Source organism: Phaethon aethereus (genome assembly GCF_964289735.1).
Source record: "Phaethon aethereus genome assembly, chromosome: 13".
NCBI classification, from domain to species: domain Eukaryota; kingdom Metazoa; phylum Chordata; class Aves; order Phaethontiformes; family Phaethontidae; genus Phaethon; species Phaethon aethereus.
Genome location: NC_138589.1, coordinates 17,642,288 through 17,667,631, shown reverse-complemented (window position 1 = coordinate 17,667,631; position 25,344 = coordinate 17,642,288). Strand labels below are relative to the sequence as shown.

Sequence of the window (25,344 nt, the reverse complement as noted above, 5' to 3'; positions counted from 1 at the left end):
AAAGAAATGTTATATTAATATGTTGAAGGCTACTGTTTACTATAATCACCTGTTTGTTAACTTTACAAAGGCTTTGTTGAAATGGAAATACTGGGAGTGAGAAGACCTAGCAGCCTCATTTGCAGAGGTCTAAACCACAACCAGGTCACTGAGCTCAAGGATGGAGAGCAAGTGCACAAATTGCAAAGCAAACAAACGTGCAAAGCTTCTGCTTCAAGAGGTTTTAATTTGGGCATACTAAAATGGCAGGTGAAGTCACAGAGCATGCTTGTGTTGTTTCCATATTAATTGCCTTACTAGCAAGAAAGAAATGAGAGAGATCCAGTGTTCAGAAGTCAGTCAGTGTCACTGAAAAGTACTAGGATCACACTAAAATAGCAGATTGGATTTTTGTCATTTATTGTGGGCTGCTTTTATGGATAGCCATAAGTTCTTGTAACAGATGGTGGGGTGGCCAGATGTGGAGAGCTGGGGAAAAGCAAAACAAAACCTCTCCCTCCACTTAGTTCAACACCTAGCACCTTGTATAAACTGTTGGCCCACACCCAAAGGCCTCCAGAGCAGAAATTATCTCACACCTGAGGAATCAGGCAACTAGACTAAGGCTCATAAGGATTTGCTTTTAGACTTCAGACCAAAAGGGGATGTTTAAACCTGAAAAACAGTACGATGCCACATAACGGCACCACTCACCCTGTTACTGACGTCCGGCTAACAGGAATATAGTAAACTTCAGTGAAGCATCTTGTTGGCAAGCCCTTCAATGCTCCTCAAGAAGGCAGAAAGTGAAGAGAGACTTAGGGGGGACTCACTGCTTCAGAATCCACTTTTTCCCCTTAACCCTGGCAAATGAATCTATTTTGCAAATTTTTTGTACAATTTTGCACACAGAGGAGCATGCACGTGGCTGTTTCTTTTACTGCCCGCAGCATTCTATGTGTTTTCTATATATTCTTTATTATTCTACACAATTTGCTGCTAAAAATGTGTTTGCATTTTCATGTGATGCCATTAATTCAGTCAAGGGAAGTATGAAAATAAGACCTGTGATCAATAAACAGCTAAATATGAACACAAAATAAATAAGTTAAATAAATTCAACAAAGAAAAAAATCCTAGTAGTTTTTGTAAAGCTAACTGTACATATTATACATATAAATTATCAGGTTTTTCCATTACACTGTTAGAACTTAGGAAAAAAGTCATTAAAATATTTCTAAAGTGTGGTGTTTGTGTCTACAGAATATCGTGCTGACCCAGTTTTTAGATTGAGCCCTCTATGTCAGCCCAGATGTGTTGCAACAGCAAGAATAAGTTAAGAAGGACAGGCAAAATAAATCATTACAGACGGCGTGCCTTATTGGGCCTCAGTGGTGCTTCTCAGCACATGGAATGTATACTTTTAGCTGGATGAGCATGTGAAAGATGCAGCCCTCTGTAGAGATTATGTGCACGGAACAAGCCTGCCTACGTCTCGGTTACACAAAATCAAACCAGCTACAAGCAGCTGTGTAGCTCACAAGGAAATCGACACAACCATAAGTATTAGGATACACTGTCACAAATTCCTCAATGATGCATTGCCTCTGCGTCTCAAACACAGGTAATGTTTGACTCTGTTCAAAAGTGGAGCGTTTTCTCTTTCAGTTAGGCCAAGACATCAGACTTCATAAATTTTGTCTTGCAAGTAGCTGAATAATGAATCCAGTCCTTTGGAAGAACTCCACAGCTGTTTTAACATCTGACACTCTTTCTCATTCACATCTTCAAGTCCGGATTTCAGAAAGCTCCGCACGAGACACTTGGACTCTTCCAATACCTAAAGCCAAAATATCGCTCAGTCTTTTATTTTGAATCTGACAAAATCATTATGGATAATGGCGTGAACAGCATTTTTACACTCCTGACTTTTTTACAATCTGAGTAACTCCCTTAGGCACAGAAATTAGATCTGATTTACAGCCGTAACGCCACTTGCTGATAGTCAGCATCTCTAAGAATTAAGGACTTCTGAGGTTTTTGCCTTAGTGCCAACATCTTTAAAAGGAATGAGGCATTCATTCATAAACGACCTTAGTTTATTAAAGGTCTGCCATGAAGCACTGGAAGAAGCTGAACTCCATCCTGTTGAAAATGTGGTCCCTTGCAATGAAAATGTGTGAGGCATGATATATTGGCTACCTGTTTTCTTGAAGGTAGTCTTTAAGGTTATAGATGTTGGAAACCCAAATGTGGATGTCCATCATCTTTAACAATTTTCCCTTATGCATCATTTCCTTATCAAAACCAAAATGAATAGGAAAGGGCTTTTACTGCAAATATCTTTTAGAGTTTATTTACTTACGTTTTTATAAAAGTGAAGTATTTTATAAAAGAAGAGTGTTAAGAAAAACAAGCACCCTCTGACTGTGTTCTGGAATTAGATTTGCTTAGCATATACAAGCAGTCATAAAAAATCACCTGAGGTTTTTAAAATGGAAAGCCCAATCTCAAGCCCTTAGTAATTGCTCTAAGTTCTTAAAGGCATGAACAGCGGGCCAACGGTTGCTCCTATAGCTCAGGTCATTTTTCCCAGACCCATTTTTAGACACATTGAGATTGCCGCCTTTAAATTTTTTTGAAATATGTAACACCAGTATGTATCTCACAAGAAACCCAACTAGTAAAACAAAACCATTAATAATTCATACATTATTGATTTTTGGGGGGCAGAAGACAATGTAAACTAATACAATGTTTATCGTAAGGGAGACTTATACTCTCCACTCAGCTTTGTCAACACCTACATGTTAAGCCCAGTTCCTATCTGTTTTAGGTTACAACACTGCTATTCCAAAATAGTATTTAACTCAAGTTAAATGGTGTTAATTGCAAGTTGTGGGGCCTGTGTATTTTTTTTGGTCTGTTTGTGAACAAGTATCCACAGTGAACTTGGATGAGCTCATCATATTCATTGTTTTTGTGACTTCAGCCTGATTTGCATTTAGGATCTCTGAGAGTAAATCTAGTCTTTGACAGTTTTAACTCCCACCTTTGTCTACAAGTTAGCACCAGTTTTCCTAACAGGTCTCAAGAGAAAATTTCATTGGCAGCCAATAACAGTGAAGGAAGGAAGAATTCACAGTAAGGTCCAGAGGTCTTCTGAACTCATATAATACATGTTATATCAGCATGATCAAATAAGCTTATGCTACATTTCCAGAGAGTTTCATTCTGAATGTCTTTTTTGAGATCTAATCTACAAATCTACACTTCATTTAATTAAAAATCTCCTGTGTCTCTACCTTCTCTTTTACAACAGATCTTTTAAATGAAACTGAGGGATGCTAAGACAGCTTCAGGCATAGGAAGTATAGCAAGAAACTGCAACAATTTGCACTTTAGTTAGTGCAGTTTTATTGCAGCCAGTATCGCTTTCCTTACTGCACTTTTTTAAACAAGGATGTGCCTAGAATAGGAGTATATCTGCCTGAAGGGAAAAAAACCTTAGGAAGTAAAAATAGGAAAGGATTTTCTTTCAACTGTTATGTGCACAAAAGGAAAGTTATAATACACTGTGACCAGACTGTGTTCAAATCCCTCTGTGTCTGGATCTCACCTCTCCTTCACAGCAGAGGTTAGCTGGCACTATCCTACCCTTCTGGTGCACTGTGTAGAATGTTTTGCAGAATCAGGAACTGTGCAGGTGCAGAAAAGAAGGCAGAGTCAGCTGAAACATAGTAGGCCAGGACAATGTGAAAGGCAAATATATTTTCTTACTGGCCCTACAGACATTTCCCAGTACAGTTTCATAGTTTCAGGTTCTTCCACCTTCATGAAGGAAACCTATGCTAAAATCATCTGAGGCAAGGAGGTTCCACTCATACTGAATAGATGTGAAGATGGGGAAGGGAAACAAGCCTCCCTGCCACTGAAAAATGGGAAACTCCGCAAGCTCACTGATCCCCATCCAGATTGTCTGTCGTTAGCCCTCTTCTACAGGTATGGTTGTGGAAACTGAGAACCCACCATGTGATGAGCCGTGGATTCACATCTTGCCTCCATGAAATGTGATTTAATCAGAGAGGAGTTTGATTTCTTACCACTGCACTGCAGGATGCCATTTCTTTCACTCGTAGCATCACTTCTTGGCTAAATGTTGTTGGCCAAAATACTTGTGACACTAGTCCTCTGCTGCAGGCTTCCTGTGCTGTCAGCTTTCTTCCACAGAACAACATTTCATTTGCCTGTGAAACCAAAAGATTACTTATGATCTTGGGTTATAATTCCATTAAAAAATTTTCCATACTTGCCTGCTATTTTCAAGATTAAATTTACAAATGGTCTCCTGTATCTTTCCATACTGCAAAATACTTAAAAAGGAGTTTTGTTAGCTATTTAAGGATTGTGCAGGTGGCCAGAACACAGCATGGGTTTCATTTAAGAAAAATGTGCTGGCATGCATGATGAATCTGTATTGCTGATTTTACAAGAGTAACTGTCAGTGATACAGTGATACTGTGCCAAGGGTCATGGAACCTAGTATGAAATACCTTGTGGGGCAAATTCTGCTTTCTTATACTGGTAAAAACTGAGCAGCCTTACTGGAATTAGGATAGATTGTCCCTAGAGAGCACAGAGCAGTATCTTGCTGTGATACCGCACAATCCTAACACAACACAGACAAGTATTATCCTGATAATGCATTTCTTCCCTTTTCTACCGTGATCTTGACAAACTTTGCCTTTTCAACCTGTGTTCAATCTTTCTTTTGCACAGCATGTGTAATACATTGAATTCTGAGGTCATTTTGTGATAAAGTGGTAGGGATTAGGTGAACTTTGTACAATTTCATTTCCATTCATGACAATTAAGAGAAACAGTTGTTTTCTGTTTTAATTTTGAAAGAAAGAAAGAAGACTATGAATTTAAGAAAGGTTCTTCAGCAATTTGAGGTAGAAAACCTTACCAGTGCAACACCCAGAATTTGTGGGAATGTGTATGATGAACAGCCAGCTGGAGTGAGTCGGATAGTTGCATATGGTGTCTGAAACCATGCCTTCTCACTTGCCCAAACGATATCGCATAGTGGTAAAATAGAAGCTCCTAACCCAAGAGCAGGGCCGTTGATAGCAACCACAATTGGCTTCTTAAATTGAATAAAAGCTTTTACAAAATCCCTAAAATAAAAAATAAAAGAAAGATCTTGAATACTGAAGTAACACTTAGATAAATACCCAAGCTTAAAGTACTTAATCTGAAAACAAATTAGAACCACAGATGAACATAATAAATACCATGACCCAGTTTTATGAGGTCAGAATTACAAGATACTTTCTAGTTTGCACATGGAAAATTTTTCTTGTATTTAGTTATTTAATCTTGCTGAGTACCTGGGATATTAAATAGTTTTGTATGTGTTGTATATGAACTGATTAATTGGAATACACTGACTGTTGTACTTTTTGCAGAATGGTTTGGTAAGGTTTAGTTTTATTTCTGGACCAGTAACTCATGAGTTTGTACACATAGCGCTTCTGAGTTTGCTCCACAATGGCTAGTATGGATTCTGATGATCTGGTTTGGCTAACTTGATGAACACGTTATAGCGTGAAAGACAGGAAACTCAGGTGGATTACTGATATTTTTTTTTTTGCAAAAAGTTCTCTTAAGATCCTATGTCAAGGGTTACTGCAAGTCCCATCAATGGATTGGGAGACAGTAAATGTTTACGGCACACCAGCCGAAAGAACATGACCCACAAAGGGGAGTCAGAGAGAGTGAAATGTTTGAACAGGGAAAGAATTAGGCCAGTTGGGTCATTACTGCAAATGTCTTCGGCAAAGACACAACGAAGTAGATGCCCTTGCCTGCCTGCAACAGTAAATGTGAAGTGATAGAAAATAATGAGGAAGTAAATGTGATCGGATTCATCTGGATGAATGAACTAGAACATGTTAAATTCTGCGCAATAAGGAGATATTTTAAATAAGTTACCTACCAGCAACTATGGAAAGACGTCTGTTGAATGGAACAGCCTATACACCAATTAGGAAAAAGCATGAATGTAACTGTGGGCAAATTATGGGCTCCAGTAGCTCAGTGCACAGCAGGTATATGGAGGCAAACGAGATGCTCAATTACTTTAGAAAAGAGACATGTATAAATCAAATTTGAAACAAAAGAGGAGATTCTGTTACTGTGCTGGGTATTTATTAGGTCCAGAGTGCATCTTTGCTGACAGATTTTAGGAAAGAACATTTTGTCAAATGTGCCCTTTGATGAGTTGCAGCTCTCCCACTGAGGTCAAAAAGACCTAGACTTCTGCATCTGAGGACAGGAGGTGTGCCTTGCAGGTTAGAGTGCCCATTTGGCAAAACGGAAAACAGACTGAAGAGAAGTATTTTATTGGACTGGAATACAAGGGCATTGGCTGTAATTTAAATGAAAATGAAGAGTCTGGGGTGACCCAGCATTAAATGTTCAGCGAATGAGTTCTATTTTTCAGGCTATCTAGTAAGGAGTTGATTTTTGACCATGGGAAAATAGAGACTCATGGGAATTGATGCAGCTCAGTTCACACCCTGAGTAACAAACTGGACGATCAGCGGCAAGACAAAGAGTGAAATAAGGAACATCACATTTTTCTGTTCAAGACCATTTCTTTCTAGAGGATAGCAGTATTAAGGAGAGTTGTGGTTCATTTTTGTTTGCAGAAGCAATGCGGTTCCCTTATCTTGTTATTTCTTTGCTTGTTTATGGTTGAGTAATGACTGTGGATCACTGCACCTGATTAATTCCAGAATTCTGAGAACCTTAGTGGTTAAGCAAGTAAACCTTCCATGTAGGACTACAGATGGGAACAGGGATGTGACAAATGATAGGTAAAAAGAACAAACTAGGGATAAATGGTGGCAGCAGATCTGAGTATCATGTGGAGGCAGAAGAAAACAGTGTTGTGGAGAAAAGCAGGAAGCATGTGGTGATAAATGGGACTGGAACTGAATATGGAAAAGCAATTAGGGACGTGGAGAGGAAACAGTTAGATGATGGGGAGGAAGAACAAAGCAGAACACATTAATGGAGGGGAAGGGTTGAAGGAAATGTGAGATCTTCATATGAGTGAGCAAAGAAGGGAGGACCTGGAGATGGGGAGAGTGGAACAGAACATTGATTAAGACACAATTTCACCGTTTTCATAGAATCTTTGGGTTGGAAGGGACCCTTAAAGGTCACCTAGTCCAACCCCCTGCAATAAGCAGGGATATCTTCAACTAGACCAAGTTGCTCAGATCCCCATCCAACCTGACCTGGAATGTTTCCAGGGATGGGGCATCTACCACCTCCCTGGGCAACCTGGACCAGTGTTTCACCAACCTCACTGTGAAAAATGTCTTCCTTAGATCTAGTCTAAATCTGCCCTCTTTCAGTTTAAAACCATTACCCCATGTCCTGTTGCTACAGGCCCTGCTGAAAAGTCTGTTCCCATCTTTCTTATAGGCCCCCTTTAAGTATTGGAAGGAATCTTCTCCGTTCCAATTTTAGTATACGAGCTGCTGAAACGAGCACTGTGAGCACAATAAGCCTTTGTCATGAGGGAAGGATGGGGACCACAGAGGGTGGTACAATAGATGGGTATGGAACATGCCACCTATAGGATGGAGTGGAAGGCTACCATATTGGGAGCTTACGAGGGGAACAAATGCCCGCATTTGGCCTACGGAAGCTGCAGAGTCCAGCACTCCACTTATCTGTGTTCCCTGTTTGCTCCGTTATCTGTTTCAGTGAGACATCTTTGTACCCAGCACCTGGTACATGTTTCTATGTCTCCAAACCATAAGTTCACACATGTAGTTTCTGGGCTAGAAGATTCTTGTTTCACTTTAAGGCAGTCTTTGAAAAGGACTTAAAATTGTAACTGTTGTTGCACAGTAGACCCAGAAGCTCCAAGACAGGAAAAAGTGTCACATGCAGAAGGCTTTTGGTTTTGCTAGAGGATATCTGGGAAGTTGACCATCAAATATACTTTGGGATGCTCAGATACCTCTTCATTGTTGCAGAGGTCTTGCTGCAGGTCAGGACTCCTAAGTATGTCAAAGGCTATAAGGAAGTTGAGCAAGTCAAATTGTCTTTCTTTGTTTTCTTCTCAGCACACTCCGAATTTTGTGTATTGGGTCACATAACGATGCCTGACTGATGATGCGATGGGCATGCATCATTCCAGTGAGCCTTCTGACTGCAGGGCTCTGTAGGCCACGTATGCACAGCTGCAGTGCAGTCTGTCTGTCTGCCTCTTCCTTGCTCCAGGAGTGCACTGCTGAACACACATCAGGATAATGGCAGCTCAGGCTGATGGATCTATGTTCAGAGAGAACTGGAGAGAAGCTACAGTGCCACACATCTGTGAGCTGCAATCCCCAAAGGCAGTGGATGAGGACAGGGGCCAAATGAATAAAGCATTCATGTGAGATGAGACTTGAGGGGTATTTAAACTTCAGTTTTAACTTGTGATCAGTATACGAGATCCATACTTTAGAAAGTGGAAACACACGGTAATCAAGATTTTAGTTTCATTTTGATACAAGTCTAACTTGATGTAAAGCAGTGGAGGCAGAGATCCATTAATGTGTTTTAGGACATCCTAACCACTGAAAAAGTGAAGTGTACATTTTTTTCCACTCTTATTACAGTGTATTTTCCATGTGTTGAGTCCTTCGTTCACAGAAAACACAGAGAGTGCTAAATGGAAAATGTAGTGTATTGTTTCCAGAAGTACAATAAAAATCTATTTCCAGTGGGCCTGAAGCCAACATTCTTGACAAGAAGCAGTACATTGTACCAGCATTTCAGGAGTGTTCTGTGAGTCCAGGGATGGAAAAACTGAGTATCATAGTCTGGCTTATAGTCATTTAAATGTTGAATTGATAAGTATACCTGTGTATTAAATGTGTGTAGATGAATGTATACATGTATAACAATACCTATCTACACAATATTTACATGAATAATATTAAATTGGTATCTTCTAATGGAGTGTGAGTGTGCCTGTGTTTTCAAACAAGAATAGTGATTTTTTTCCCTCACCTTTTTTCAGGTTCCACATTATTCAAAATCCCTCACATTAAAAAAATAATAAACTAGGATGTATCCGTTAAAAGGTTTTTCTTTTTTTAAATATCACTACATGATATTCAAACATAGCTAGGGTCTTAAAAACATGTCATAATTTATTATATTTAAGAAATACATTTTAAATTCTTTCAAAATAACTACTACTTGAGAATTTAAAAAGTATTAAACTGAGAATCCAAACTGGTCTATAGAAGTTGTAACCAAGACAATTGGTGGTTAACACATGTCATGTAATAACTAAACCTGATCTTATGTTATACTAATACATGCAAAATATGGATCAACAAATTATTTAATATTCCTTCATAGAATTGTTGCATAAATTTTAAAGCTCTCAGAAAAATAATATTTATTTGTAGGAAGTGGGGAAACAAAAAAGGGAGCAAAACGTCTCCTGGTACAGACTGGTGACATACCATTGGTTTTAGTGGAGTAATGTTGATTTACTCTGGAAGAGCTGCCAAATATGTGTAAAGTATACCTTGTGGATAATGGAAATATTTGGTGATGTATTCTGCAGATTGATTTGTAGACTGCATGTCATAAACTCTGGATTTCTATTAAGGTAATGTGATATATATATATAAGGAAAGTCACATTTTAGTTATGAAAATAAAACTACATTTACATATATATTAAGTAATTTAAGGTTAAGAAAAAAGTGGAGACCCTTCTAATAAGGTTCTGAAACACAGTGGCAGACTGCTATTTCAACAGAATGTGAGTAAGCCATGGATTCCCATTTATACTGAAATTCATTAAAATGACGAACATTAAAACAAGTAAAATATCTGCCTTTCAGGAACCACTTTAGAACATGAAGCAATAGCTAATTTGGAAAAACAACAACAAAGTTGTATTTGAATTTGGAAGAATGATTTGAAATATTAAATACAGAGAATTGGAATAAAATAAATCCCTGTGGATATTAGCACTGGAATAAATGTGCTTTCTTTTCTAATATGGAAAGGTCCAAGGTTCTTCTTACTAAAAAAATCTGTAGGACTATAATTAGAATGCAATCAACATTTAAATATACAACATTTTTGGACCTGATAAATATCTTTATAATCACACACTGCATTTCATAATTTAGAGATCATAGGTAAGCTTGGGTCACCTTATAGCTTCTGCAATCCTAGTGCTTTCCTTTCTTCTGTCATTGGATAACCTGCCAATTAAATATGAGTAATCTAGGCCACTACAGAATACACTTCCCACTGCGCTGAGAAGTAAGAGTTTACTGTCATCAGCTGATGCATTGCACAATGCTCTCCGAACTTCCTTCATGATCTGTGGATAAAGAAAAGTAAACAATTCGACATGCATGCCGTTGCAATATCATTTCCCTAGTTTTACAAACCTTACTGATTTTGAGAGACTTAAATTTTGGGCACTATTAATACTTACATCAATTATATATATTTATATAATTTTAATATACTTTGAATGATAACACTGAGATTTTACAAAATATTTTATATTTGGAAGTGCTTTGTTGGTGCTTACTAATTTGAAGAGTTTTTAGGACTTGGCTGTTCTTTGCTTATTCTATGGGAAATTCTAGCCAGTTTGTGCTAGTTGATTGCAATTTAATAATTTCAAATATCACTTTTTAAGTTTCATTGTGTATATTCACTGTACATCACTGTATCCTCAGTAACATGGTTATCACAACAATCACCTATTAAGGTCAATAGGTCGTAAGCAAAATCTATAAACACCAGTTTTCAGTTCTTCAACTACTTTGGTTTATATGACTTCAACCAGAGCAAAGCAGGGCAAAAGGACATCATATACATTAACATGACAAATATATTATTCATTTCTCTGTGGTCAGTGATATTGTTAAAGTCTACGAAAGTTAGAGCAAAAAAGCCACTTGAAAGAGAGACATTTTGACTCTGATTTACAACTGGATCAAGCTATTAATTGCACCATAAATCAAACCTAATCGAAATCTGTATAGAATTGAGCTGCTAGTATTGTAAGAAAATGGCCTTTCCTCTGAGCAGAGAGTTGTTTTTCTAATGATTTTTAAAAGGAAATATTATTTCATAAACTTCTGACGGGTAACTTGATGTCAAACTGACGTTTGGTCACAATTCAGCAGTTTGTAAGCTGTAATTGATTTCAGCCATTTCAGCTTCCCTTCTTCTCTTTAGTGATTTGCTCATCACTTCAAGGGCCGTGACTTCATCTAGTGTGACACCTCCTATGCTTAAACGTACTCATGCGTCAAAGTATGTCCTATAGACAGGGTCCAGTTGTGTCAAATTTTTCTCCTTTGTACTGGAAGATTTGCTGTTAAGTGTAAATTTAGGTTAAGGCTAGCAAAATGTGGTTGGGGGATTAAATATGGTTTTCACGCGAGAGAAAAACAAGACTTTTAGCTTGTGATTATTTTTATTCATTACTTTCTATTTCCAAAAATTCTTTAGATCTCTGAAGTGACTTACTTAGGAAATGTCCCTAAAAACAGAACAGAAGTTTTGTTTATACCATTCTAGGTAGCCTTTTGTTAGAAATGCTGTGGCTTGTGAGACCAAGCTTGAACTTGTATATTTGAGCCATGCAGTGCAGTGCTACCTGCCTGCTTTCCAGATGTGTTTGCATAAAAATGATTTTACTGGCTGCTGAGGCCGGGACATGAGAAAGCAGGTGGGGAACTTTTAGATGCTTCACTTTTAGAAGTGTACTTCAGAACGCCTGTAATACCGAGTACGTAACAGTGGGTGGAAGTGAAGTAATTAAAAGCAGCAGAATTTGGAAGTGTATTTGAAATTCTTGTGCAGGTATAAAAATGTCATCAGTGATTTTACAAGTACTGTATATCCTCAGAGTCTCAGAGGCTGTGTCAGTCCTCAGTTGGTAAAAATATCACAAAACTGTGTATTTTGTAAAGGGGAAACAAAGGAAAAAAACCCCTAAAACCTGTGTTCAAAGTTAAAAAAGAAACTTTAGAAGGTGGTAGATATTAGAATAAAAAAAATACAAATTTTGATTTTCCTAGTTCCATGTGAATGCCAGATTGTCCTCTTAGCTTATTTTCAATGTTCTCAAAATCTGCTCTTTCTTAGGGAGGTTGTGTAAGCAGTATCAGAGAATGCCTGTAAAACATTTTTATATACAATGAGGAGTGTTGCTTTAAACCATGTGCCACGACAGGATACTCCATTCAGCAAGTTTCTTTACCATTCCCCTTCCTCCAGTGATATTTGCATATGCACCATCTCTTTGATGTTAGCACTGCTATCCTCCAAATACATCATTATCATTACAAATCTGTCTCTTTTTTATCTTACCCCTCATTGATTTGGATGGCTAAAGCCATCTAAAGGTATAACAAACGTTTGAGCAGAGGTTATACTACTTGTAGTAAAAGAACAATATTATGCTATAACTGTTTTTTCAATGTTTTGGACAGGGTGGTATTAAAAGGCTGTTATTAGGAACTGATTCTCAGACATGGTTGAAAATGGGAAGGCTTTGACAGTATTTTGGATAGCATTTTTAAGCACGAGTGGAAATTTAGTTCCACTGCTCTACTAGTTTCTAGCAAAAGAAAACAGTATCAGAAACCAGGAAACCATAATGTATTGGTGTTTTCAGTCTCCAAAAAGTACTTTTTTTAAATATCTGTAAGTTTGTCATTAACTTTGTCATCAAAAGGTGCTCGGAGGCTCACTGGAATACACCAATGCCAGCAAAGTCAATTCTCACTCCCTTGTTTTATGCCATGATTCCTTTGCTGGTGCAGTCCCAAATTCCCCCGGTCACCTTGTAACTCAGCCTAGTTACAGCCAACCTGTGCCCACTGTTGCCCCCGGCTGCCTTGGCATCATGGCTTCCCTCACTGATTATCTGGGTATAGGTATTCCTCTACAGATGTTTATACGATTACAGGAAACCTACTAACAATAAAATACAGATAAAAAGGATGGTCTGTCTGTAGGGTTACAGAACTGGCTATTAAACTGGAGTACTACAAAGTAAATATAATTTTAGTTCAGAACTGCTGCCTGGTTTTAAGTATGTCTTTCCATTTAAAGCACTAGTGGATTCAGTTTGCACATATAGAGATACTATGTGTCTTTAGTTATAGTTCTTTGTCAGATTCCGCATTCTTTTTCTTTCTTACATGGTCCTTAAACCTGCCCTCATTTTGGTATAACCGTGGCATTTGTCCAATTAAATTTTACCTTCTCTGGTGGACCAGATCTAGTATTACTATTTGCATGGCTCCACAGCAGTATTTCTCCAGTTCCATGCTTTTTAAAATCAGCTTTTTAATGGTATTTTAGTGAATTTTCAGTTGTGGGGACAACATATTTTTATTTGCATGCATTTGACTAAAATTTCTGAGGAAGTATTTACAAAATGGTTTGGGCCAGTTCCTTTGCTTATGAAAATCTATCAAATTATAAATTTACACCAGGTCTAATGCTTCATTTACTGTTTTAGTGAAACCTAAATATATAATAAAATGATCACTTTCTCAAAAGTTGCTTATTTTTTTAATCTTGCCAAGAAAATATGTTGGTTAGTTCTTTAATAGGACACCTTATATTGCAAAATAAACACAAAATGTTTAAAAATGTCATTACACTTCTAAGAGCTTATTTTAATGCCTTTCACTCGATGTTGGAAATTTTAAAGGCATTTGGTGCCCGTTGCTTTCAATATTGCTTACATTCCGGGGAAATCAGGAAGCTGGGAATTTATCACTGTAATTATACAAAGTATCTTGAACAGACGCTTCTTGTTCATATAAACAGAAATACTAGTCTAAAAGGTTAACTTCTCTGAATCTCTAAGGATTCACTGTTGATGTTCTTAAAGGTAAATATTCTGCAAATATTACAGTAAAACAAAAGTTTAAAGTCATTCAGTTGTTCGTAGAACCTCTTCCACAAGCGCACCTTTTCACATAAATACACTTTGTTACTTACTGACTGTTTGTGCAAACAGACTCCGAGTCCTTTCTGTTTGATAAATAAAGTACTTAGGAACCTATGTGGCTGGCTTCAGGCAGAAGTACGGGGCAAAAGATCAATCTGTCCTTGTACGAGAGCAAAAATACAGATAATAGTAAACTTGCCTGCTTTTTTTTTTTTTTAAGTTAGGAAAAGTGAAGGCAAAGCAATGCACCTGGTAGAACTTCAAACACTAATTCTCATGGCTAGAAATTTGAAACCTGATTATTTTGTATGAGAACTGTACTTGAGGTAGTTATATCAGTCTTCAATGGAAACGTTTGCTGTTTAGGGTATGTTTTGCTTTTAATTCAGGGCAATATTAATTCCTAGCTTTATTAACAGTGTAAAGTAAAAACAGTGGATGGATCCATTTAATCTTAAATTTGAAATAGCATTTGGATGCTTGAATTGTGCTGAGTTAAACCAGCAACATCATCACTGGGGAAAGAACTTCAGAAGCAGCAAAAGACTCATGAGAGAAAATGCCCTAGTGGAATTTATAATAATGAAATATTTTACATATCTATCTTAAAAATGAATTTTAAAAGTAGCAAGCCTAAGCCACTGAAATAAAAACAAGCTGTGCTGTTTCAAGACACTGGATTGGAACTTTTATAAGGTCTTGTAAAACATAAGAAAGAATTTCTATAGTGCCCTAAACATTTTTCTAGAAAAAAACTCCATTACTAAAGTGGCACTGAGCCAACTTTAATCAGTGCAAATGCTGCTGGAAGGAGCATCGGCACATTTCATGCTAAAATCACCTACACAAACCCACAGGTGTGACGTGGTTACCAAAAACATAGGATAAAGATTCAGGCAGACTTCTCAAAGTTTTTTTTTTTTTTTTTTAAATAAAGAAGTTCTTTGTTATTTTAATTAAATTGGTATAAATAGCAGAGGCCAATGGTTGAACAAAACTATTAAAGTACAAGATTAAATTACATCTGAAGATTAAGATAAAGCACAAAGCGAAGAAGAGTTGTTAGGGGTGAGAGTGATTTTGTATAAGCTGAATTTTATAATGATTGTGGGCAATGCACACCTTCCCTTTTTTTCCTAACATCGGTGGCCAAGAATAACCAGAGCACTATTTTAACCACACCAAGTAGACCTGCTCTGAGTAAATTAATAATTTACTATTTGGCAAACATAATTTACCAAACGTCTAATAAAGCTTGAAGTTAGTGTTTCTTTTAACAAAATGAAACACACTTTCTTCATTTTGTAGGAATTTTTTGTTTGTACTTTTTATTCAGTGGTGATGAAAGGTGTTGAAACTCAAAATATTGTAAATGTCCCTAAAATACTGTCTGTTTGTCTCAGCTATGGCTATGTGTGACAAACTGTAGGGACAAGGCATTCACCGTATTCCTCCTTTCAGTTTCTTGGATTTTTGCTATAATTGCCATCAAGGATGTGCCATTGCCAATATTGGAGGTGTCGGATTTTGTGGTGTGAACGACCATGGCCTGCAGCCTGGACCGAGGCCAAAGAAGTCGTTTCATGTTTGCCAGCAAGCAGCCTTCAGAGAGCAAGAGCTTTCAATCGCTCTCAGCCTGGATGAGTTTTAAACAGACAATTTCAATGTGGAGAACTCATTACCTTGATTAATTCCTGACCATCCAGATCCTGATCAGTAATGTAGTTTTCTAAAATATATTTCCTGGTTTTCAAGTGAGCTTCAATAAAGGTTTTAGAAATAGTCTATTCCGGTGATGCAAGAAGAGGTCTACTATTACATGCTTATCATTTATTCTTCCACAGAGGTGGGTTCCTGGCATATTGAAAATTTTCAAAGAATGAAACAGATTGGTTTGGCAGACCTGAAGAGCCTGAATTAATTCACTGGTTAGAGCATTTGAACACTGATGATGTGTAACAGCACAGCTAGCAATGTAAAGGTATGTCTGGCCAGCCTGAACATAGTAAGTCCTTGATTTCATACATTTTCAGGGCCCTTGAGCTCTTTGTTTAAATTACCTGCAGTGTCAATTAGTGGTAATTAATACACGGATTTGATGCAATGTAATGCGTTTTCAAGAATTAGTATTAAAAGCAGGTGTTTGGTGTTCTGTGTTAATTACCAAGATAGTCCTTTTAATATCATACAGTTTAAAATCTAGGAGTGATAAATGTATGTTCTAACAGTTTTAACTATTTCGTATCATTCTGGGTATTAATGGCCATGTGTAGGTGTGCATTTGGGAAGGGGAGTAAAATCTAAGGCCCATCATACTTGCCAGTGGTTTTATCTGAAGCTCATTACAAGTAATTAATTTCAAAGTTACTCAGTTTCTTATTGAATAAAATAATTCCTCAAAGCTACAGTCTCCTTTTCCCTCAAATGGTGCCCAAACTGGTATTTTGTATACTCTTATCTTGAAGTTACCGTGTAAGACAGAGCTGCACTGGTGTGTCTGGAGGGCAGAAAAGGTAGAGATGTGCCACGCTCCGGGCAGCTTGTGGAGGAGCTCTGCCTGCAGAATGCTCAGGCAGGCAAAACTGGTGCTGGGAGGCAGCTCCTGTGGTTTCCTCTCTGATCTACGGTAACCCCTTTCCATCAGCCCATTAGTGCCTGCACGGAACAGGGCTCAAGCGTGTTCTCTGCTTTCCCGGACGTGCATCCTGATGCAGGCATTTATTGACACCCCTTTTGTTCCAACATGGGAAAGGTACACAGGGGCATTGCTGCCCACTATGCTGGGATCACAGGGAATGGAAGGAAGAGCTTCTCAGCCCTTCCAGTGACCAATATATGTCACTGGAGTAGTAGAAGCTACAAGTCCAAGTCTGACCGTAACTGTATGTTTGGAATAAGGGAACTCATTAATACCATTTATGTGTTGTACGACTTTATGCAATTCAGTTGAGAATGGAGCCCCTAATTGGTTAAGATTTCATAAACAAGGACTCAAAGTGATTTAGAGAAAAAGCAATTAGGGATCAAGGTATACTTTTAGAATTACTGTCTCAGGCTATAGCCTGAAATTCCTCTGTATGCAAGAACTGGAGCACTACTTAAATTAATAAAATGAGAGAGACCAGATTTCTCCTAAGGATAGTAAATATCAGTAACTTCAACATGTGAACAACTGCTTCGTACAACTGGAAATATTGATTCTACCATTCCTTTCTTACTTCTAATTTTCGGTTTCAGACATGTAAATTAAAAACTACTCTCCACTGCATTCTTTTTGATAGGAATCCCAAGCGTGAAGAAGTTAGCTGTATCTGAACTCTGTATTTCTTTTTTAAGGTAATAAATTAGAATAGATAACCCACACATTAGGATGGCCGCCTTTGGCTTTTATGGCTACATGCTTACCTCTGGGGTCAATGCATTGTTATCCGAAGTCTGACTTGACAGCAAAATATGTGTGAAACCATCTTCCTTCCGGACTACAATGTCCCTGAAGCGGCAGTTACTTTCATTTTGACGTACGCTGTATCTTAGTCTCTTATCGAAGACATAATCTTTCTCCCCATCTAGTTTCCTTTTCACAGTGCTGTGTAGATTCAAGCTTCCATTGGCCAGAGAAGAACCTTTCAGATGGAAAGAATCAAAGCATAATCATGTCTGTACCTTCAAAGAAATGGAGTGGTACGTCCTGTTAGCTTAAACATAGCTCAGTATTTACAATAGCCTCTACGTGATAAATCTGGTAAATCAAAAATATGCCTGGTTAGTCAAATGTGGCCTCAAGCCATTCTTATTATTCTGTATTCTAACATGCAGTACTTTTTGTTCTCTGATCGGACAACCTCTAGATCCAAGAATTATATAGCATGTAGGACTGGTACTCTTGATGGGATTCAGTTCTGCTTTGAAGATGAAAGCAATTGTATCGTAGTCTTTCATATGAATTTGGGGTGATCCCTGAATTCATAGGAAGATCTAATTCATCTTTGGAAGAACTTGACATGACAGATTTAGACCAAATCCCATCTTTCAAAGTTACGCTGTCTTCCTTTTATGGTGACCAAAAAGTCATGATCAGCTTCAAATGACAACCTGAACAGACACCTGTTGCACACCTCTATGTGACAGTAAGTTAAGGGAGTCCTTACTAAGCTGACACAACTGGCATTCTCTTCCATACATCCTTGTGGTTAGCGTTAGAAGTAGCAGTTAACCATCCTCTTTGCTCTGATCCCAAGCTTCTACTTACTACATTTTACAGTAAAAATAATTACTGACTTTTGACTAACAGGTATGACATTAATATTGGACTTTGTACATAGAAAATACTAATGTTGATGACATTTTGGAGGGTATCCAGCAGTAGGGAAAAAAGGGAACTATGACAAGAAAGATACAGTTTCTCCTTAAAAACAAATGAGAGTAATAGGATGTCAATTTTGAAGGACAGTTTATTCTGACTTACACTGCGTACAAACCGTAAACTAGTACTTTGCTTATGTTTACAGTTCCTAATAGGCAATATATTATGATTGGTAACAATGCTGAGCTGGAATGTTGAAAAGATTTTTATGCAATACTCCTTTTCTAATTACGTATGTTTCACACTATTGCCATTCAAAGTAAAGCAGAGACAGGTTGTTGAGGAAGAGAGATTAAAGTCATTCTGTTCATTGAAATAGTTTCCAAATCTGTTTTTTGTTGAAATAGACCTGAGCCCACAATACTTTGTATTTCAGAAAGGCCAAGAAAGAGCTGAATGAAAACACGTTCGTTTGTTCCGTTCTTTACTCCTGCCAAAGCTGACCTGTTCCAGCTTCTCGTATCAAATAGCCAGGAATTTTTAAAGGGCTGATGACATGAATGTTAGAACATAGATTTAAATTTTATAGTTTAAATGACCACTATCCAATTAAAAATACTCTGTTGGAACAGAATTGAATGGTGAATTCATAACAGATGACTCTCTAAACCAAAATCACTTATCCTTATTTTGGATTAGCTATGTTTCAACTTGATGTTTATGTAGGTAACCGAACTGTCTGGTACCTCTCAGTTGGCAGTGGCCTGGGGAGTTGTTCACCGTGTGTGAAATGCTTGATATGTGATGTTAAAATACAGAGAGTCCTTAACAGTATTTAACTGGTATACCAGTTAAATGTGTGCATGTGTGTACACATATACCTACACACAGAGATGCATGTTTGTTAAAACGTCTGCTATTTCAGTCGATCTTAAAATTCTTTTCCATTGGTAAATTAAGAGATACCATCTAAAGTATTGCCTATATTATATTAAATAAGAAGATTCAACTGATGCAATGCAAACATTGACAAATTACATGAGATGATCAATTTGAAAAGAAAAGCATTTGAAGCCAGCAGAATTCGAAATTTGTCTTCTGGACAAGAATTACCTACAAGTGTAGAAATCACCATGTGCTTGAATTTTAAAAAATATTAATAATTTCTTATGGCATGTTTCTTCTTTTTCATAAGGTTTTGCTACTGCATATATTTTGACATCTATTCTTACAAACAAAAATAAACTGATGAAATTACTAATGGAAAACTAATAGCATTGGGAAAATATACTGAAAAAAAAAATTATTTGATTGAGGCAGACTTTTAAATATTGCATTTTTATCTAGTCAATCCTTACAACGTTGCTTGAGCCAGCAATAAGATACTAAGATGTGAAGAGTTAAATCTACCCCAAAAGTGTAAAGAACTTATAAATCAGAGGCGCAAATGAACATTGAATGGAAGATGTGTCAGACTAACTGCACTGATTATCTACGTAGTGTTGAAGATTATGCCACATCTACTTTAAATGAAGATGGTTAGAGAATGGTAGAAGGTTAATTCACACAGATAATCCAACTCAACAAAAAGTCTCATAGTAATAACTTTTATTTTTTGTTGTAGTCTTGACTAATGTATTCAGTTTGTAAATTAAACATATGATGTAAGAAACTATAGATCTTATCACAATATTTTAACTATCTGCACACCAGCTGACAGAAATTTAACCTGGGGAAAGAAAGCCCTAATTTAAATATGAGAGAAACACAAATGGAAAAGTGTCATTTCCAAGAATGGATAATTAACAGATCAACATATAGTGAGTAAATTGTTGTTTCAGCGTACACCATACATCCTCGTAATTTTGCTTAATCTGATAAACTGGAGAAAATGATCAGGAAAATCCAAAGACAACACTCAAGTGAAAGCAGGACAGTTACCGTGTCCGTGGCATGGATTATGATGGAGCTGCTGAAGGTTTGCTCTGGAGCCACTAAAGCACATGGATTGTCTCTGCATGAGGGTTAATAATTAGCACCTGCTTAATACATACAAGGGTAACAGCACCTTAGTATGTCAAGATGAAAAATGACTGACACAGGAAAAAAGAAGCATTCTCAAAGCAATCTATACTGCATGTGAAACAAATAAGGGATGTCACAAATTATCTAAGAAAACTTTAGGTACCTCTAAATGTGGTTTACTGGCTTAGTAGTATTTGATGCTCAGTCTAAGTACAAAAAGAAAACAGAACAAGAGAAAATATTCCTTCCTTTAGTGGGAGTTTAATCTAATTATTACCTTGTTGTTAACTTGTGGAATACCTAAAAACACAGTGGTGTTTAGAAGAAGTTTCAATATTTTTAAAGGGAACGTCAGATATTCCCAGACCATTGGCGCATCTAGTAATCCTTCTCCAAGAACGGCAGTAAAGGATGCTATTTAAGGAGCAAATGCAAGCTTAGCCATTTCTGCAGTCCCTTCCCCATGTACCATCCCTAAGTGTTGTATAGCAATGAGGACTCAGCCTTCCTGTTTCCTTCAGTATTTGCTCGTGGACCTTTTCATGGATTTCTCTAATCCCCTTTTGAGCGTGTTGATGCTGTCTGTCTCCACAGCCTCCTGTGGTATGAGTTTGAGAAGTTGTGTAGCCACAACACAGAGAAGAATTTTCTTTCATCTGTGCTTTTATCTGATGTTCTACCAGTTTTAGTGAGTGGTCCCTAGTTCAGCTCTTGAGGGATTTAGTGAACAACAGTTCTGCATTTACTTTATCTGAGGCCTTGATGATTTTGTAAACTTCAATCATATTCCCTTTCAGCCTCCCCCTCTCCTAACTGAAGCCTCTCTTATTCTTGTAATCCTCCTCACTCTAGTTGCCTGTCCCTGTACCTTCTCTAGTACTCCACTACTCTCAAAGGGGACAACATGTAACGATGTTACTGCTGCTGCTGTTGGCATTAGAAAGTTCCTAAAGATGCCAGATTGAGCCCGAGACTGGACCTCCATAATACTAGGCACTGCAGAAAACACATTAGAAATCTGTAGTCTAAAAAGATGAGGCAAAGAGTGGCAGAGGAAGGAGAGAAAAGATCGCAGTGAGCCTCAGATCACTCAATGCTTTAAGAGGACTTGGATCTCCCCATCTCCTTCCACTGCTTCTATCTGCTAGAAGAGGACACCTCAAGCTACTGTTTTTCAGGTGTATCTTTTCTTAGTGTTTGATCACAGTCAGTTTGATGGAGCAGTCTCTGTGCCACCACCCTAAGTAGTGATCCTTGTGCTGGTAACTAGCAGGTAGGTAGCCATACTGTGAACCAACCTGATGAACTGTTCTGGCTGGAAACTCACCCAGCAAAACTGTGGTTAATTTTCAAACAGATCAGGTTCCCCTGGTAGCCTCAAAAGTACTGAAAATGGTGCAGGGGAAGGGATGGGAATAACGATCAGGCTGTCATGGGAAGGAAGGCTTTTGTGAGCAGCATGCATTTATGCTGAACAAAAGGATTGTGGAGCTAGGGCTTTCATTTTGCTAGGTGAAATAAACCACGCTCCCTCGCTCTCCTGGTAAAACAGCTTAGCATTCCTCAGTCTTCCCAACAATCTTTCTCTGTCTCCTTTCTGTCTTTCTTGTGGGTAATGGTTAATACTGCACATACTTAAGAGCAGTTTTCTGTTGATAATTTACTAATAATTTCAGACTTCTCTGCTAAGGGAGCATCTGTAAGATATCTAAAAGCAATGAGATTTTATCCAAACTGAGAAAGCAAGCATATTTGGTTGTCTTTTACTGCCAGTACTGCTCCAGGATAAATAAAACAGAACAAGCTAAAAAAACCAAGAGGAAGCAGTGACTAAGTTCATAGAGAGTATTTAAATTAAGGGCACCATGAGACTACAAAGATTTTCGTAATGGAGAAAAACAGTGGTTAGTGATACATGACAAGCAAAAATTCTTCAGCAGATGGTACAGAAATAGAGCGATGTAGAAAAGGGAAAGAGAAAATTAAAAGGGGATGTTTTTTGACGCTGTCAAGAAACTTGACAAAACAATCACTCTCAATTACAGTATCTGGGGAGAAACAGAAATGTGGTAACAGAAGACAACAAATATAATCAGAAAGAACAGTATTGTTAGCTCATGGGAGCATTAGTGGATGTTCTCCTGCAGAGTTTTTCACCATTTTCCAATTTGCAGACCCTTAAATAATGGTCAATAAAGATGACTCTACTCTCCTTATGATGGGATGTGCAGAAGGTAGAAGAGAGGTTTTGATAAGAAAGGTCTGTCCCAACTTCCACGCCTCCACTATGTTGCATATACGATACTGTGCATACGTCTGTAGGTATACAGTTATACAGTCATCTTTCTGGGGTAAGTAGCTTACTAGTGAGAGTTTTATCTAGAGGCTGAGCAGGAAACACTCATAGTCAAGTGGATGTAATACACAAAACCAAACATAGGCTGGTGAAAGTCCATTCAAGGAGTCATCAAAAACTAGTTTTCAAATAGCTATTATTTGTTTCATCAGAACTGGCATACCACAGACAAACAAAATAGGCATTTTTTGATTAGTTATAGTTTATAAATTACTGATTATACTGCTTGGTTCAATACACTGGTAGTTAAACATTATTATAATATGAAAGAATCCTGGTTCAAGTTCATGGGTTTCAGAGGCCTTCAACCACAGGCCAAGACTGAAAGCAGAGCTGGACCTATATCTGGATTTTCAAACTGTGGGGAGTTTTTAAGTTCTTCAAATCTAGACTTCATGTCAAGACCAACTTAAAATTTCTATATACATTTTCTGTGCACTCTTAAACTTAGCTGTGAAATGAGTCTGACATTCATCTGGGCTCCATATAGGCAATCTCAAAGCTGACACAAACGTCTACTCATTGGATTCTGCCCAGGAGCCACAGCTTTTGGGAGCCAAACCCAGGTCCTCCAGGCTCCCTCTTTGTTCTACATATAGTGCCTGGGAGCCCTCCGAGCGTTGATGGGGCATGCTGGGCTTTTGACTTCCAGACTCCGTGGCAGACTGCCTGAAACCTCTGGCATAGCTGGCTGCCTCAAAGCTAAACGTGGGAGTCCTGCCAAGCAGACTGCCACATGGCTCCTGGGCTCCAGGGACAAAGCCTTGGGACCTTGGCTCAGGTTTGGAGAAAGTTTTGAAACCCAAGATGTTTGGAACAAAACTTGGATTATTCAACAAATTGGCATTTTTCTTTGAAACTTTCTTCATTTGTAATTTGTAAAATTTCAGACCAGTTTTAGTGGACATCTTATCCTGTCTAAGATGAGTTTGTGATGCTGACAGGACACGTGGCAGAATCACACTGGCATCTTCTGTGCTACTTCCCTGTGAGTGTGCATACTGAGGGAGCTCAGTAAATTGTTGGACTGGTTGAAGAACAGTGCAAGTTTCTTCAATTTGACACTTCAGATGATGCAAAATCTTGTGCCAGGAAATGTGACTTCTCTCAAGCTTGTAGGGCAATATTAGGAAAAAAGCTAGTATTTTTATTTTGACTCTTCTTTACCAGTTTCTCTCTGCTCTTACTTTGGTAGTCTCATGTCTCCTCTTTGTAGTTTTCTCCACTAGGCATGTGCAGGGTATAACAAGGCAAGACTGGAGGAATTTCTGACCTTGGGAGTGCTGCTGAGTATGGGTTTTTCAGATGAAAACCAGGTAGAGGTTTAAAGAACTTTTGCTTTTGCCTACAGGGAGGTCAGAATACAAGGGAGAAAGGACAGCACAGTACAGACAGAAGTGACAGATTTGGAGCATGCAAAAACTGTCATAAAGAAATGTTTTAAAGGAGCTGCATACATCAGCTGTTAGGCAGGAGCCCGCTGGACATGGCAGAACACCTGGCTGCTTAGGCAAAGCAGCTTTCTACTGAAATAGAGCGCTCTTACATGGATTATTCAAACAGGGGCTGGTGGATGCCATTCATTAGCTCCTGTGGGGACAAATGGATGGCTCAACTGACCTTACAGTTCTTTGTCGCCCTTTAGTTCTTCATTAAAATAACCCCCAAACTCTAAAATATGGGAATTAATGCATTTTAAAGATGCATTTTGTATCAGAACTTCCCCAGTGAATAATATAAAGCAAATGATTAAAAAACTTCATTAGAAGCAGTAAGAAAGCAAAGCAAAATAACTTTATACACATATGTAATTAGATATACAAGTCTTTTTAAAGCAGGTAACTTTTAAAGCAGTCTCATATGAACTCAAAGTCATTAAAATACAAAAGCATGCACTCTGAATTTTAAGTGTCATTGACATCATCTGGGCTACTATGCATTTAAAGCTGACCATACATTTTGCTGTTTTGGGAGTCTTCAACAAGATATTTGATTGAAAAATCCCAGCAGTTATAGGATGTAACCAGTAAGACTGGGCAAGGTCAGTTCTACTTCTCAAATCAAGTAGCATTTTCTAGGTTGCCAGTAGAGTGGGAAATGGAAATCAGGGTGATATAATTTATGTTGACTTTTTGAAAAGTTTTTGGCAGGGCAATTCACAAGAAGCTGTTAAGGAAACGAGTGCTATCATGGGCTACAGAAAGTGGCTAATAAAAATAAATAATTGGAACAAATGGTTACTTTTCATCATGTCAACTGTTTAGTAGTTGGCTGCCCCAAGGACCTGCAGAAGTATTAGTTTATTTAATGTATGTATTAATGAACTGGGAAGAGAAGTATAAGAGGAAAATTTGAATACAAAATAAGTTGAGTAAAAACTAGGAAAGATTTTGAAGAGCTTCACTGAGTCATAAGAAAAAGGTGAATTGGCAACAGTAAAGCAGATTAAATGCATAATGAAAGGAATCATACATATAGCTGTGTTCTAAATTAACTGTAACCAGCAAGGAAAAAAACCCCTAAGAGCAACTGTGTATCACTCAATGAAAACCTTTATGCAGTGTGTAACAGCAGAAAAAATAATTCTCAAAAGGTTGTATTGCCACTGTATCAGTAAGCAGTAGGAAATCATTTGGAACAGCTCCTG

At 37.8% G+C, this 25,344-nt stretch overlaps 1 protein-coding gene across 1 annotated transcript in view; it reads right to left on the bottom strand.

Moving 5' to 3' along the window:
- Window positions 1-1,660: 1,660 nt before the first annotated feature.
- The window catches only part of CDYL2 (chromodomain Y like 2), a gene marked incomplete at both ends in the record, with an annotated part of 53,392 nt that continues 29,708 nt past the window's right edge, over window positions 1,661-25,344 (bottom strand). Inside the window, 5 exon segments of the mRNA XM_082005652.1 lie at window positions 1,661-1,819; window positions 4,083-4,226; window positions 4,949-5,159; window positions 10,232-10,404; window positions 17,419-17,636. Of these exon segments, the coding sequence (XP_081861778.1) occupies window positions 1,661-1,819; window positions 4,083-4,226; window positions 4,949-5,159; window positions 10,232-10,404; window positions 17,419-17,636 (905 nt within the window).